General features: G+C 32.9%; 1 protein-coding gene across 2 annotated transcripts in view; it reads left to right on the forward strand.

The window, feature by feature from the left end:
* Positions 1-15,132, forward strand: part of LOC128222745 (uncharacterized) — a 61,022-nt gene that overhangs the window by 38,813 nt on the left and 7,077 nt on the right. For both annotated transcript variants that reach the window (XM_052931854.1, XM_052931855.1), the window contains exons 4-5: positions 13,102-13,211; positions 13,412-13,506. In XM_052931854.1, the coding sequence (XP_052787814.1) occupies positions 13,102-13,211; positions 13,412-13,506 (205 nt within the window). The remainder of the gene's footprint in view (positions 1-13,101; positions 13,212-13,411; positions 13,507-15,132) is intronic.

Genomic DNA, 15,132 nt, shown 5'->3' on the forward strand with positions numbered 1-15,132 from the left:
AATTGTAATATCATAAATTAACACCTGCATTTGAATTTGGTTTAAGCATTATGAACATCATCCAACGGACCAGATTGATAAACGAAAATTAGACTATTTGTCTCGAAACTTTCGCTGGGACATTTGGCAGATATAATCTTATCCAATAGAACGCCTCCCTCAGTGCATATGGTGAAGCAACAAGCCAGTTCTGCCCCGCAGCTATGTTTTTGTATTGATCAAGTTTACAGCAAGTAAACATTGCCGAAATGCCTGTTGCTTTCGTTTTTTCCTCCTTATTTAAAATTGATTTAAAATATGAAAGCTTCGGTACATTTGCTCAGAAGAGGGCAATTTAATTTCATTTTTAATTTTGCTCACAATATGTTCAGGAAATTAAACTGACAGTTTTTTGTCAGTTGGAAACGCGAACATTTGAAAATCAGCAGATGGTTGCTTGCGTTTTTGTAAAGATAAATAACTGTCAATGTTCAAAACTTCTTTTGATTGACAGTTACAAAGAAATTGAAATCATATTGAACCACAGAAAGTTTTAATAATTGAAACAGTTTTGTTGTTATCAGTTCTGTTATTTCCGTCCTATAAATTGATTTATCTGATTTCTTCTGAGTTTTAAGAATAAGAATTCAATTTTTGTATAGAAATTTATGTTTCCATTCCATTTAAGAAAGACCTCATTCAAGAAAATCAGGTATAAATCATAAAAAAGTTAATGACCCTAATAATGTACAAATATGTCTCTTTTCTAATAAAGATGAACATGATACATTCAGCGGGGCTATAAAGAATTTATATTAATAACAAAATAGAGACAGTAGGGCAATGCAGTCATTGATATCTATTGAAAAACAAGTCACCTCTAAATTGTTGAGTTATCACTAAGTTTCATCGAAAATTGCTAGCTTTCACTTCTTTCCGCCTTAATAAAATTTCTTCATCCCTAAATGACCCTTTAATTTTTTATGGAAAAAACTTAATCTCGTATTGATTGTGGCGTTGATTTTTTAAGATATAAAAAGATATAAAAACTCTCACAATGGAAGAAAAGAGTTTAAAAATATGGTAACATATGATTCTGTCATAATTTTTCTTGTAAATTGCTGATGGAAACTTTGAATGGGTCAAAACTCTTTATTTGGGGTAAATTACCATAAAAGCACACTTCCATGGATTTGAACTTTTGAATGTCGAAAGCTGTGGCATAGATGAATACAGACTTAATTTCATGTTGTTTCCAAAGAGGTTGCTTTGTTGATTTTGTAATGGACAAAGGGGAAACGTCATACATTTCGTTTTATTCATACAGGAGAATTCCTCATAAAGGATTGATATGAAACATAGTTCTGATAAAGAACAGAAAATGAAGAACTCTGTTTAACAACAGAATTAATTAAAGAAAACATTGTTTACCAAATACTTGCGATGCACAAGGTGCCAAATGTCTGGATCTAAATGTCTATAAGGCAATATCTTGTCTGTATGACATTAATATTCACTTGTTCTTGATGGCATACAATATGTATGTTAAAGGTGTATTTTTTTTCAACCGCCCCTTACCATTACATTGTGCTTTCACACTCGAGGAAGAAGCTATTATCCTTCAATTCATCTTCATTTAATTTAAGGAAATAACAAGAAGCACCACTCTTAGTTAAGAAATGGCACTGCTATCTGTTCTTGGCCATACAAAGTGAGCAAAATTTAATGACAAACCATGTTTCTTTCAGTTATCTCGGGGTCTTTTTGAAACTGGCATTGTGCTGTCCCTTGTTTAACTGTTAGCCATGGAAATCCCAGCAACCCTTGATGGAATTTGTTGACACTGCTATTGGCACCAGATGTCGCACTCATTGTCCAAATGTTTTCCCATAGTGCTTTGAATCTTGCTTTAACAGTTCTGTAGTCTTTTGAATATGCTTTAACAGTTCTAGCAATGAAATTATGGATACAAATTTATTGTCATGCAAAAGTAGGCAGTTCTGGCTGTCACTTTAAAAAGGTTTTAATGTATGACCAGTAAAGTGCCTTCGGACAGTAAGCGGAGGGGAGTCTGGCTGGAATCCAAGGACCATGGACAATGTTTATTTACCAAAATTTGACCATCAAGTTTCTGTTTTTCTTTGCCTGCAGGTGTTTAACTGATCAGATCCTTTAAACCAGGAGAGAAAAATGAGAACTGTTCGATTGGAAAATTAACATTTTAAATGAGCAAAACTTAGACTTTAATTGAGAAACTAACACAGCTTTAGTTCAGCTAGAATTTCATATTGGCAGTCAATGTTTCTCTTTAATAGTCCTCAAGTAAGTAAATACTGTTGGTATGAAAATCTTAAATTTAAATTTAAGTACAAGTAAATCATTGTGGATGCTGAAGCTAAGAACTTTCAGTTAAGCAGCTATAATTTCAAATAGGGCAGTCAAAAATGCTAATTCCATGTCCTTAGCCTCAGACGGTCACCGCAAATACCTGCGTTAACGGAAATAATGTTATAATCGGATTTAAACTAAATTTAAACTCACGATGAAGAGAAAACATGACAGCTGTATTTATGGTCTATTTCTAAATGAATAAATTATGATGGCTTGTTCAGAGCCGAGGTTCCATGAGATTTCAGGTGTTAAAAATGTGTAGTTGAGCAAAATCTTTCCTTTTTCAAAGAAAGTCAAAGATCCACAAATGAAAAAGCTTTTGTAATTGGAAAAATTGGGCAATGCTCAAAACATGAAACAGCTGAGACTTATGAAACAAAGGCACCAATAGAAAATGGTGGAATGTAACCTTCACATAAATGAATATCTTTTGAATAAGGCCTAAAAAAAAAAATTGGTTAGGGTTACATCCTTTTCAAAAATAGGTAGGGTAGGTAGGGTCTTTTTTTGTATTTTATTTTTTATTAGGCTTTATATAAGAATGTCATTTTCATCATTGGAGAATGGTGTTAAAGTTATCTTCTATATAAGCAATTAAGGTTTTAAACTACATATTGAAAAGCAAAAAAAAAAAAGAATTTTTTTTTTTTTCAGTTTTTCATTTTTTTTTTTCAAACTGACTATAAAAACGTTAGGGTCGGCGCCTATTCCGTAGGTAGGGTCGGGTAACCCGAACCAAATGTATTTTTTTTTTAGGCCTAAGTGTGCATTGCCAAGAATTTATTGTAAGGTGTATACTAATAAAAAATGAACAATAAATATCTGAGAATATTTTAAGGTAAATGCAACTCTGTTCAAGGTATGTACACTGTGCATTATAAAAATCCCTGCACTGTCTATATTTGCTTAAGATGTAATGTTTGTATAATTTTATACAGCAGAAGATACCTAAAATCAAATAGAACAATCAATCAGCAATTTCATATGGACATATGATACTTATGATACTTAAGAAAATATTCAACTGTAATAATCCAGTTTCAAGTGTTTAAAATCAAAATAATCTACCTTGTTTATAGACTTTTGAAGAGCATTTGATGTGTAGACAGACCCCTCAATTGGGATCATTTCATATAAACTAGAGAAACACTTAAAATCATAAAAACATGATTTAATGCACCACTTGAAAGGCATGCAAACAGATTTTCAAGAATAAAACTTCTATTATTTCCAGTCTTTGCTGATTTATGGGAGTAGAATGGGGAGGCCAACCAGCCTGCCTTTATTCCAATGTTTTGGATTTGATTTGTATCTGAATCATCACAGTATCACTTTGTTTGAAGAATAAAATACAGCATTCTATCTTTACATTAGTGTTTTCATTTTCAACGTACCAGTATATCATTTTTGTGCAGACATTAACAGATTTATGTACAGTAGGATATAAATTTTGCATAAATTCAATAAAGTTTTGATGTTGGAAAAATGTTTAGATATAAAAATGGTTCAATAATTGAGATGCTCCAGATTTGACCCCAATTCCAAGCCTTGCTAAATTTTAGTATTTGAATTGCCTCTTCTGGCCAACATTTACTTTAGGTCAGATTGAATATTCAGAATTATTGTTTGTTGAAATTATACCCATACCCAAATGAACAGAAATGATAATGTCAAGATACTGGGACTTTCTATTTTGACAAGTTTTCAACAAATTTTGGTGTCACATTAATTTTGGTCCACTAGAAGGGTTAAAGAAACAAAAGAGGGATCCTGGCCCTTATTTGCATGTAACACCAATAGAAAGCTATTCTGATTTAATGAAAACACTTCAGGGTTTTATGTTATGGTCATTGTCATTTTTTGGGCTAATTTATTATTACAAGGTTGAATAAATTTCATTGAATTTGAGTTAGGAATTTAACAATCATTTGAAAATATTTGAAAAGCTGGGAAATTAAATTTGAACAGTGATGAAATGCCTGATTTACTGTCGATACATTATTTGATGGATGGAGTGTGACCCTTGGTTCGCCTTGAAGTGGACAGTCCACTTCTGAACCTGACCTACAGGACACACTGTCCAACCCTAAACATATCTCCAAAATTGAAGGTCTTCTACAAAGTGTTTGTTTGGGGCATGTCTTTCATTTTTACATTAATTTTCAAACCCCAAACTATAATAGCATTGTTAGATGTGTTGCTGATGAAAACTATAAATTGCAATAAAACTGGAATCTAAATTGTGACTCAAATGTTTGTATTCAAAGATGTTCTGTTATGCTAAAGAGTCATCAAAATTATATCATTTTTATTAAAGCATAATTTTTTTTATGGGTACATCAGTGTTACGTTTCTTTCATTCCATTCTTCTTTTTAACATGCCAGGAAAATGAAGTATGAACACATCCTAATTTAATGGGTCTTTTTCTTTGTGATCATTAAATATTCCTCTTTTGTGACATGTAGTATCAATCGTCTGTCTAATATCCATTTGCAGAGAGGCATTGGAATTTTATGTAAAATATTCTGTTTTGCACAAAACGTTATTGATATTCATAATTGGAGACATGCCAGATAGTTAACTTTCCCATGCACTGGCTGTCCGCACCAATTTCCATATTTGGCTCATAGTTATGATTTCCGTTTTAGCTCCGAAAAGTCATATAAATGACATTAAGGATGAATGCAAATGATGTTAATAGATTTTAATGGGCAATAATTAGAATGAACAGACAGGAAATTAGTTATGAAACTGTTTGAAGAATTTTTATAAAATGTTAAAAAATTAAAGGCTTTGTTGTGCCCCCCTGACTTAATCCTGCCATAATTGGAAAATAAACAATGAAAATTATGTTAGGTCAGTTTGGTGCTGTATGATTGTCTTCATTATAAGAACATTTCATAAAACCTTCATGGTCAAATTTCTTTTACCTTTTCATTCATTAGGATAATTTGATTCAGTAAAACTCTATCAAAGGTGTTTAAGATGTCAACTTATTTCTCCACCCACTTCCCTAATGAGTATGTAATAGGCATATGGATACAATATAAACAAATTCATCCCTGTAATTTCCATTTCAGGAATAAAAGTGAAATATTTCTGATAGTTCACTTGAATGCTTTATTCATTATATAATTGTGTTCAATGTTGAGAAAGGCAAAGGATACCCTGGTCATAAATTGACTGGTTTCTCTTCCATGTAGCTTATCATAGGACACTTTTTGAATTACTTTAAACAACTGCTCAGAAACATATATGGATGTTTTAAATGTTTGAGTCAAATCATCAGGCTAATTCTGAAGTGTGAGCACTACGTGTAATATGTATTAAATGCTTTATTAACCCAGGACATCGATGGAATGTGAATCTATAAGCTATAAACCTCTGTCCCAATCAACCTAAAACAATTACAAAACACTGTTATTATCTCAGGAATATATGTACAAATCCTTTCATGATGTCTTTTCTTGATGTTACAATTTTTTTAAGATGTTTATCAGCTGGTAGCCAGGGTCATAAATATGTCTTGCCCCTCCACCTTTGCCTCACTGCTCCTCCCATACATGTATGGGTCTAAGGGACTCATGTGTACATCACTTCACATATAATTTTTCTTTCTGTTGCTTTTATAACATACAAATTACACTGTTCACATTAATAATTGTTAAATGGTTATAATTCTATCGTGGCCCCTTATGGTCTATTTCTGTATTTTTTTCCTCTTGATGTACTTGGAAGAGTACACAAAATGGGCATGTGTCCATTTGTTACTTTCCATTTTTTAACTTACAATAATGCTTAAGGCCTAAAATTAACTTGTATTATGGCTGTTACTAAATGAGGGGCCATAAATCTGTCCTGATCACTAATGGCACACTGCCCCTTTTTGCCTCAGGTGAATGTATATGAGAAGGAACATGCTTGAGACGTTTCCTGTATTCATCTGCCATGGAAAGTCTAAGAATTGTACTTCACTTGACATTTCCCATGCTTGAGACATTTCTTGTGTAACATCAATCTGTATATTACATCTGAAATGAAACCAGCATTTCTTTGTTAGTATGTTGAAAACCATCTAAGCTGAAAAGTCAATAAAGAGTTAACTTAAGTATTTGATAAAAACAATTTGGTTAAACTAAACTAATATTTTACACATGACCTCAATCCTATGACATACAATGATGAGGTATGGTCAGTGTTTTGTTAATGGTATAAAGAGGTCCACATAACTCTGGTGCAGATTTAATATGCCCATGCTTGAGACAAAAATCTGAATTATGACACTATAACTATCAACTTCCATTATTTATTGAGTTGCAACATTTCACAAATTTTTGAGAAGAAAGTTTTAACATGTATATCAGCTGGTAGCCAGTATGGTGGGGTCATAAATCTGTTGTGGCCCGTCTGACTTTGCCTCAATGCTCCTCCCCAACAAGAATGAGTTTAGGGACTCATTTGTACATCACTGTCATATTCTTTCTCTTGATATTGATTTGAGCATTAAAAATAAGTTGTTACATAGTATTACATATGTAATGGCCCCTGAAAGTACCATTGCAAATTTTCATTCCCTGGCCATGATCAACATGGAATTGTATATAAAGGATCATGTGTTTATTTATAAGTTTTAAATGGACATGTAGACCTTACAGTTTACTTGCCTTATGATATTGACTAAAAGGGACCATAAATCTGTCTTTATCTCAAATGATGCACTGCCCTTTCTCTTCAGGTAAATGATTATTGGAGGTGTGGGTACATGTAACTCACTGGATGGTGCCCTCTCTCATACCCTCCCAGGTACATTTTTCAGCTACATTCCCACCTCCCTCTCCAATCCTAAAGCTACCACCTACTTTTCTATATCATTATCTGACATGGGACCCCTAACTTGGAACTTTTCATTTACATACGTAAATTATCTTGTTCTTTTTTTAAACTGGCTGATTTTTATCAGCAATGTCTTGGAATGTATCAAAGACCTATTGTCATTGTTTGGTGAGGAAATCTTCACATGTGACATTGAGGTTGCAGCAGATGTGAGTGATCGCAAATTACATGCAATAAAAAAATGTCCTTGAAATCTTCAGAAAGTAAAAGATGAGTTTAATGTGAACACATGGTGCAAATATCTGATTGATTTGAAGATAAATCCATGTGGCACATATTTGATCATAAAATTGACAGATTTTACAAGATCCCTGCCTTCTATTCTGTTCCCATGACAAATTTTAATGTTATAATCTTTTATTTTCTGATCAGATCATGGGAAATAATGGAAATTACTTGAAACAATCTTGATGGTGGAAGGCTATGAAAAAATGTTTTATTGTAATTTTATCTGAATAAGTGTCATATTTCTCCACCCAGTATTAATTTGTGATTGTCCTCTGATTGTTGAGAATTGTAAAATTGGTAGATGTTACTATACATTGTAATAGATAACATTAGGGGCTACTCTGTATAGTGTCACATAACTCCTCCTTAATTAAACCTTATACATTTTGTAATCACACTTTATAATAATGGACTCAGATAGTATCAATGCCTCCCATGTCACTTCAAATTCAAAATTGGAATTTTTTCGTTCCAATTCCCAACATAAAATTAGGATATATGTGTTTAATTGAATGTCAGGAAATTGTATGTTTCTAGCAGAAAAGTCATTCCAAGGGTTATATTTTTACACTGTTTTCAAATTAAGCCTATCAGATTTTGTTGTTGTGTTTTTAACAAAAACTTAACTTCATGATATTGGCCAAACAAACTGAAAGCATGGTAAAAGTTAACACTTGCAATTGAAGCAAATGCCATCCTTCAAATGCCATCATCATGTTGTTGTCTGTAACTGTAACATTATCTAAGCCTGGGTTGAAGGCTATGTGCATATTGGCTTTGGTTACAGACATGATTTCCATTAGTATCCTTTAAATACATTTTTATACAGTGTCAAGGTAGAAGTTTTTGCACAACACCACTGATGATGATAATGCAGCAACACCAAACCCATCACAATACCTTTGACTTTTTTCTGAAAACAAAATCATCAAGCTCATATTCTATGATATTTTTGCCATAAGGTTCCTTGGTACCAAGTATAAAGTAATAATTGTGTTCCCTAGGTCAACATAGGAAAATGGATGGCCACATGGCTACAGTGCGCATGTTCCCTTGGTCAACATAGGAAAATGGATGGCCACATGGCTACAGTGCGCATGTTCCCTTGGTCAACATAGGAAAATGGATGGCCACAGTGCTCAGTTTGCAGTACCCTTGGTCAACATAGGAAAATGGATGGCCACAGTGCTCAGTTTGCAGTACCCTTGTCTCTGTTTTTGGAAGGTTATGATGATTCATGTTTTGTTGAAATTGAGTCACTCTTAGAATATAAGTATTTGATTCTAATTGTATAGAATAAGAGTTTGGCTTCTTTTCTTGATGGAAATTTGCTTGCTCAATTTAAATTCAACTAAAACGTCTTTGATTATAATTCTTGGCTTACATTGAAAGACTTGAAAAGTTTCTCTGGAAGTATAGTCATCAATAAACACATGATAAACCATTTTTTGTGTGTCATAAACTTCTTTTTTTACAGATTATAAATGTCAGACTTTTGATAACTTCTATCTTGATGGATAAATAATATGCCACTTCAATTAATTATCCTAATAATGATTACCAAAATTATTGCAAAAAGGATCAATTGAAAATGTGACACATTTATGATAAATATTTGTAAGAGTGTGCCCAGTTTTATCAACTGGTTTCATCAAAACTACATGATGGTGAAAATAATTTCTTTCCTAAGCTATCAAAGAGGAAAATCCTTTATCTGTGCAAACCATCTTTGCTTGTGGCCCTTGTACAAATGATATCTGTCACACTCCTCTACTCTTGATTGTGAAGGTAGTGATTGACCAATCAGAGCAGGGCTTGAAAAACTGATTGGGCCAATCAGGGGAAACGATATATATGCCTGGTTCAGCTAGTAAATGCCTTAGTATTGAAAGTTTTGTGATCGGAGAAGGGATGTGTATGATTGAGATTAGTTTATCAAATAGAAATGCAAATAATAATTGTGGAACATAATATATTATAACAATATTGGATATCTTTATAGTTAAAACTTAGTTTTAACTGTACCACAATTGTTCCATTAACTAAAAGAGTTTTTGATATTTTTGACAGTGATAATAGAAGAGTTTTTTATCAAAAAGTATTCCTTATTTGTGGTGATATAGCTATTCTTTGGCATATAACCTAACATACTGGATTATCTTTGCTAGTAACAGATCACACCATTATGGATATTTGATAATTATGCTGAAATAGTGGACATTCTTGGACAATTGGAATTCAGAGTAAAAAGTGAAATACAAACGAAATTTGTGTGTCGTGAACATGATCGTAAAAGACAATCACTCAGACTCCGGCGATAGCAGCACTTCCTCCATCTCAATGTTACGTCAAGGTATGGTCAAATTGCGATACAATGAATGTAAAGATTTTTGCATCAATTTATTAGGGGTGAAGGCCACGTAGAACAGTGTCACCTAGAACAGTTTTGGCTTCATCCCTTGGCATTGTTCTAAAAAAATTCTATTATGCATGAAAAAGAGGGGGTTTGTAATATAAACATATAATTATGTTTTTCTCATGTTATAATAGATTTCAACATGATACAAAGTTATGTATAAGAACTGAATAGAAATTATAAAGACTTATGAACATAAATTCAAAGATATAAGAAAAGGTAGCTAAATTCAGTTGTGCATGTCATAATGAAATTAGTAAAGGTTTTTAAATTGGTGAAAGTTAGATGTATAAATTAAAAATTATAAGTCTTATTGTACATTTATTTTAATAGCTGTAATAATTTAGACAAGACACATAAATGAAATAATTAAAGAGGATGGTTACTTGCCACTTTGACATTATGGTAACGAGGCCTTCCACATTATTGTGATGTTGATGATAATCTCAAACACTAATGAATTAATCTGATAAGCCCAGACAAGATTTAGACAATAGTGACATGAGCTCTGTTCTAGGATGTTCACAGTAGGGACCATCTGGGCTAATTTGGGATATTGTTAAATGTATACTTCAACCCTAGGGGTCATTGTTAAAAACCCTTACCAGACCCTAATAAGGGCTATTGACCCCAAGATCTCTAGGGTGCAGGTGAGGCCACCAGAGCAACCACCCATGGGCTTTAACTGTGGGGATTTAAGGATTCCATTGTCTGGTATTAGCTTTGGGCTTGTGCTGGCTATTGTCTAATTGCACTTACCCTGTTGGAGTTTACAGCCTTTTCTCCCTGGTTTATGGGCCCAAAATAGCTTCCCATACAGTGGTAATGAATGGGTGTTAATTTTGGTTCAATAAGGGGAATGTATGTATTCTAATACCCTTTGCTATTTTATTTTGATTGTTGCCAAGTAAAAGATCCCTTTGACGGGATTAAAGGTGTTTATAGGACCTTCATTGTGTTGTGTTTGGATATTGATGTATTGAAGTTTTTGTAAAAGTTGTGTTGATTGCCTGTTATAAAACTTGATTTGGCCTAAAATCATATAAAAGAAAATTGTAAAAAATAATAGCTTTGTAAACACATTGAAATAAAGTTAACACATCAAAAAAGGAATTTAAAAAAACAAACTATTTTGTTCTAATTTTTACAAAGTGTTTTAAAGTATGACACTTTTATGGTGACCTATAAATGACATAAGTGTGTGAAAATGTGTATTTTTTTAAATAAACAGTAATCAATAACACAGGTAATCTGTCAATTTCGCAATGACATAAAATTGATCAGCTGTCAATATGGGTGATCACTTTTCTTGCACCTTGTTCCAGGTCCAACCTGGGGCTAATTAGGGGCCACATGATTAGGGGCTGAGATTGTTTTCTAGTGGATGTCATTACAAACAACATTTAGCAATCAACTAACTACTAGCTATAGAAATTCACCGGCCAGTGATTATTTGCAACAATGACCAATATTGATTGCAATGAAATTTAGCCACTTGTTAAAAAAGTGTGTTTCTGGCATTTTATAATGAACTAATACAATGGCAGATGGTCCTGTTACAATCTGACATCTTTCCACTTTGGTTTCCATGAAATAGTGTGGAGAAGTGTTTAGAATTAGCCACTATTGTATTTGCCCATTAAATCATAAATTATGAATTGTTAGAGGAATCAGATTTTTCTGTATGATCTGACTTTCATATGGTAATATGCACTATAATTGACCATATTAGAATAAAAAATGCTACAAATAAAAGATAAATTGTCCATTCATATATAATTTGTATTGTAAAGTAAATTTACTCCCTCTTTTAATATATTATAGATATTTGAACTATGAAAACAATCTTGCCTCTTAAATCTGAAAAAAAACTATTAATTTGTTTAAATTAGTTCCAACTTTTTCTAACAAGTAAGTTTCAAATTCATTAAAATTGATTAAAATCTGATAATAAATTACATAATTGTGCCAATCCATAATTAACCTTCAGATAAAGATTTGCAAACTTGTCACAGGTCACAGTTAACAATTAACAGGAAGGGGGAAATTGCAATTGGCTGCCATGGTCAGCTATACTCCAATATACAGAAGTTGTTGGCAGTTTTTTGACACCATGATTGTTTCAGATGGATAATTGATCAGTAATTGTTTAAGTAAGGTGCTGAAGTACAGAAGTCCAGTGTCAATTGCCAGTAGAATTTGCACTGGGTATAATACACTTGTCAGAATAATTATTACTCCATTTGGGGTATTTCTTTCAATTTATATTGGGTGAATTATTGGTATTCTTAGACAGTGGATGTGAAATCCTGAAGGTGAAAGCAGCTGGGATATTTATGAATATTTGATAATTTTTGTGCAAACATTGGAATAAAATGGTGATTTTTGAAAGAGGTTGGTATTTGAATGTTTTTATGGGGGTTATTTGAGTAAGCTTAAAATAAACATTATAGAAACTGACTTTTACAAAAAAAATAATACACAATAATTGCATTGAGTCCCCTTAATAATTTGTTTTAATCTTTTATGAATGTTTCATAATTGATTCAGCAAGTACAAGTTTTGATGCACCATATTTCATTGTTAATTTTTGGGGAATCAACATTTTATTGGGATTATATAATCACATGAATTCAATTTAATTAAATATGTCACATTGTTTGAATAAATATTAAGTATTGGTGTTTTCTATTTTTTGTACTCAATAAAATAAATGCAAGGTGAGTCAGATTTTTTCGTCTTAAAAGTTGATGTTGGAGACAGGGAGATATTATCTGACCATGACTTTTGACAGCAACATTTATCACACAATGGTTGTATAGGGGCCGGAACACTAAGACATTAGTACGAACACCTTTTGGGGCTGCGACATGTAGACATCAGTACCGACACATTAACATACATTAATACAAGGGTGAGGCCAGTCTGACTGGAAATATGTAAAGGGCAATTATGTCACCCGAGGAAGGGCCTCAGAGTCTGCAAATGATGACATTGAGTAATGATAAATGCTTTTAAAAAAGTCAGATCTCAAATGGCTTTTCAGCAAGAAATATGAAGTATAAGCTAAAATATTCAAAAGTGTTTAGTGAAAAGTCATAAATATACATGACATTTGCATTTTGAATGTTTTAAATTTGACATGTATAATATCACATCCTATAATAATTCTCGATTGCTTGTATGTTTTCAGGTCAACTGAAGGTGTCTGTGTACATGAATTTCGGTCTCCTCACAGTCCACGTGGTGCAGGCGCGGCAACTGTCAACAAAATGGAAACCCACATGCGACTCCTTTGTAAAGGTATGCAGTCTTATAATATATGCCACAGTATTCTACCATCCTTTTATGGAAAAAAATCTTTTATGTGGATGATCTACCATTTGAATATTAAATGCCATTCTTTCAAATATTTTAAGTTATTCTCAGTCACAGATAATGTTTGCTACCTGAATTTAGAGAATATGTATTGCATGTCCCTCATTCAGACTTGCCATTTTCAGCTGAGTCTGATCCCAGATGATGGGAAGAAGCCGCGCTGCAAGACCGAGATCCTCAAAGACTCGAACAATCCCTTATATGACGAGAAATTCTCACTGTAAGTGAACCTTCATTTTGAATTGCATAGACTAGAAAATATCAATAGTTTGTGGGGTTTGCAGGTGTATATTAAAAGGTACTTGCACTGACCTAATTTTTTCTTCAGTGTAACCCACAGAATCCAAGCTTTAGAGGAAAATAATGTTATAACAGATGAATGAAAATAATATTCTAGGAAATGTTATCAAAGTGTTCAAGGATTAAAAACATGGTAGAACGTTAAGTAAATGAGATTTTTTAAAGGATAATTTTTAATTCATGTGGAAGTACTCATAACATAACAGGTATTTGCTTTTGCCACTCATTAAAATGAAAAATTACATTTCTAGTGGACTGTGAATGGTTTGTTTGCTTTGATCGGTCAAGGGTGTTGGGGATTCCATCTAGTTGCAGAAAAATTCCATTAAATCACTTGAAAGCTGGCTTGATTTGTGAAATGAGATTATCATGTACACAATTTCCAGCATTCCGAGGGTCATGGGTTTGTTGGGCACTGACCCATGGATCTTGCATTAGCTTCCTGACAACCCAATCTGGTGGGTTGCCCAGCTACTGGGGGTTTAAATGGAAATTTAGTGATTAAAAGGGTATTAACTGATAAATAAAGGAAGAGCACTCAGTCGAAAACAAAGAAATCTCATCAAGAATAGTGGCTGAATTCAGACCACTTTGTTTGACTTATGATATGTAGTCGTTAATTATTTGAACATATGTGATTGATTGTGATGTAAGGCAGCCCTGGTTGTTGGCTGTGCATACTGGTTTCTGCTACTGTTGTTTAGGTAATAGATAAGCCAACAATCAGTCAGAAATCAGACACCTATCAGTGATCTGGGTTTTGACATCATATTGATTACTGACTCTTCTGCTTTTTGGAAGTGCATGTAAATAAAGGGGCCTTTCATTTAGCAGACATGGAAACTGATATTCTCTGTTAATTGTCTGAAAATTCCATAAACATTCTTGATTTTTTTAGAAATTCTTCATGAAAGTAAAAAGGGAAAAATGAGTGACCAAAATACAAGAAATATTAAAAACTCCACTTTTCTCCCTCTCTCTTGAAGTTTTGTGGAACCAGTACAATTAATCTTTTAAACAATTAAGATTATCACTTTCACAAAAAGGTCAATAAAAGTCTGGATTACAAAATAGAATCAAATTTGATTTGAAGGCATTACTGTGTAAGAAGTAATAAAGAGGGGCTTATGGCAGTTTTTACTGCAATTATAGCAATCCGGGACTAATTTAGTGATAAAATCTCCAGTTATCACTTGAGACTTGCATCTTCAGATTACAAATTATCTAAATCTCGGATGTTGGTAGATAGATTTCACTTCTTGGGAGGGAAAGTGGGGATTTAGGGGTTTCAGGGTACCAGTTACACATTCCATATGGTCTTGATTTGGGTCTGAAAATATCTGTTTACACATTGTCAATACCAGAGATAGCTAAATAAATGGGTCCTGGAAACGGATATTTATGGGTGGGTAGCTATTAGAATCAGCAAGAAAATATAAAGAAATTGCATCTGTTGACATTATTTGACTTTAACTTAAGTGTAATCATTCTAAACTTAGATGAGAATTTTTGATAGAATCTGTATGTATTCTGTATTTTAATTTTC

This window comes from Mya arenaria, chromosome 17 (assembly GCF_026914265.1).
Source record: "Mya arenaria isolate MELC-2E11 chromosome 17, ASM2691426v1".
In the NCBI taxonomy this organism is placed as follows: Eukaryota; Metazoa; Mollusca; class Bivalvia; order Myida; family Myidae; genus Mya; species Mya arenaria.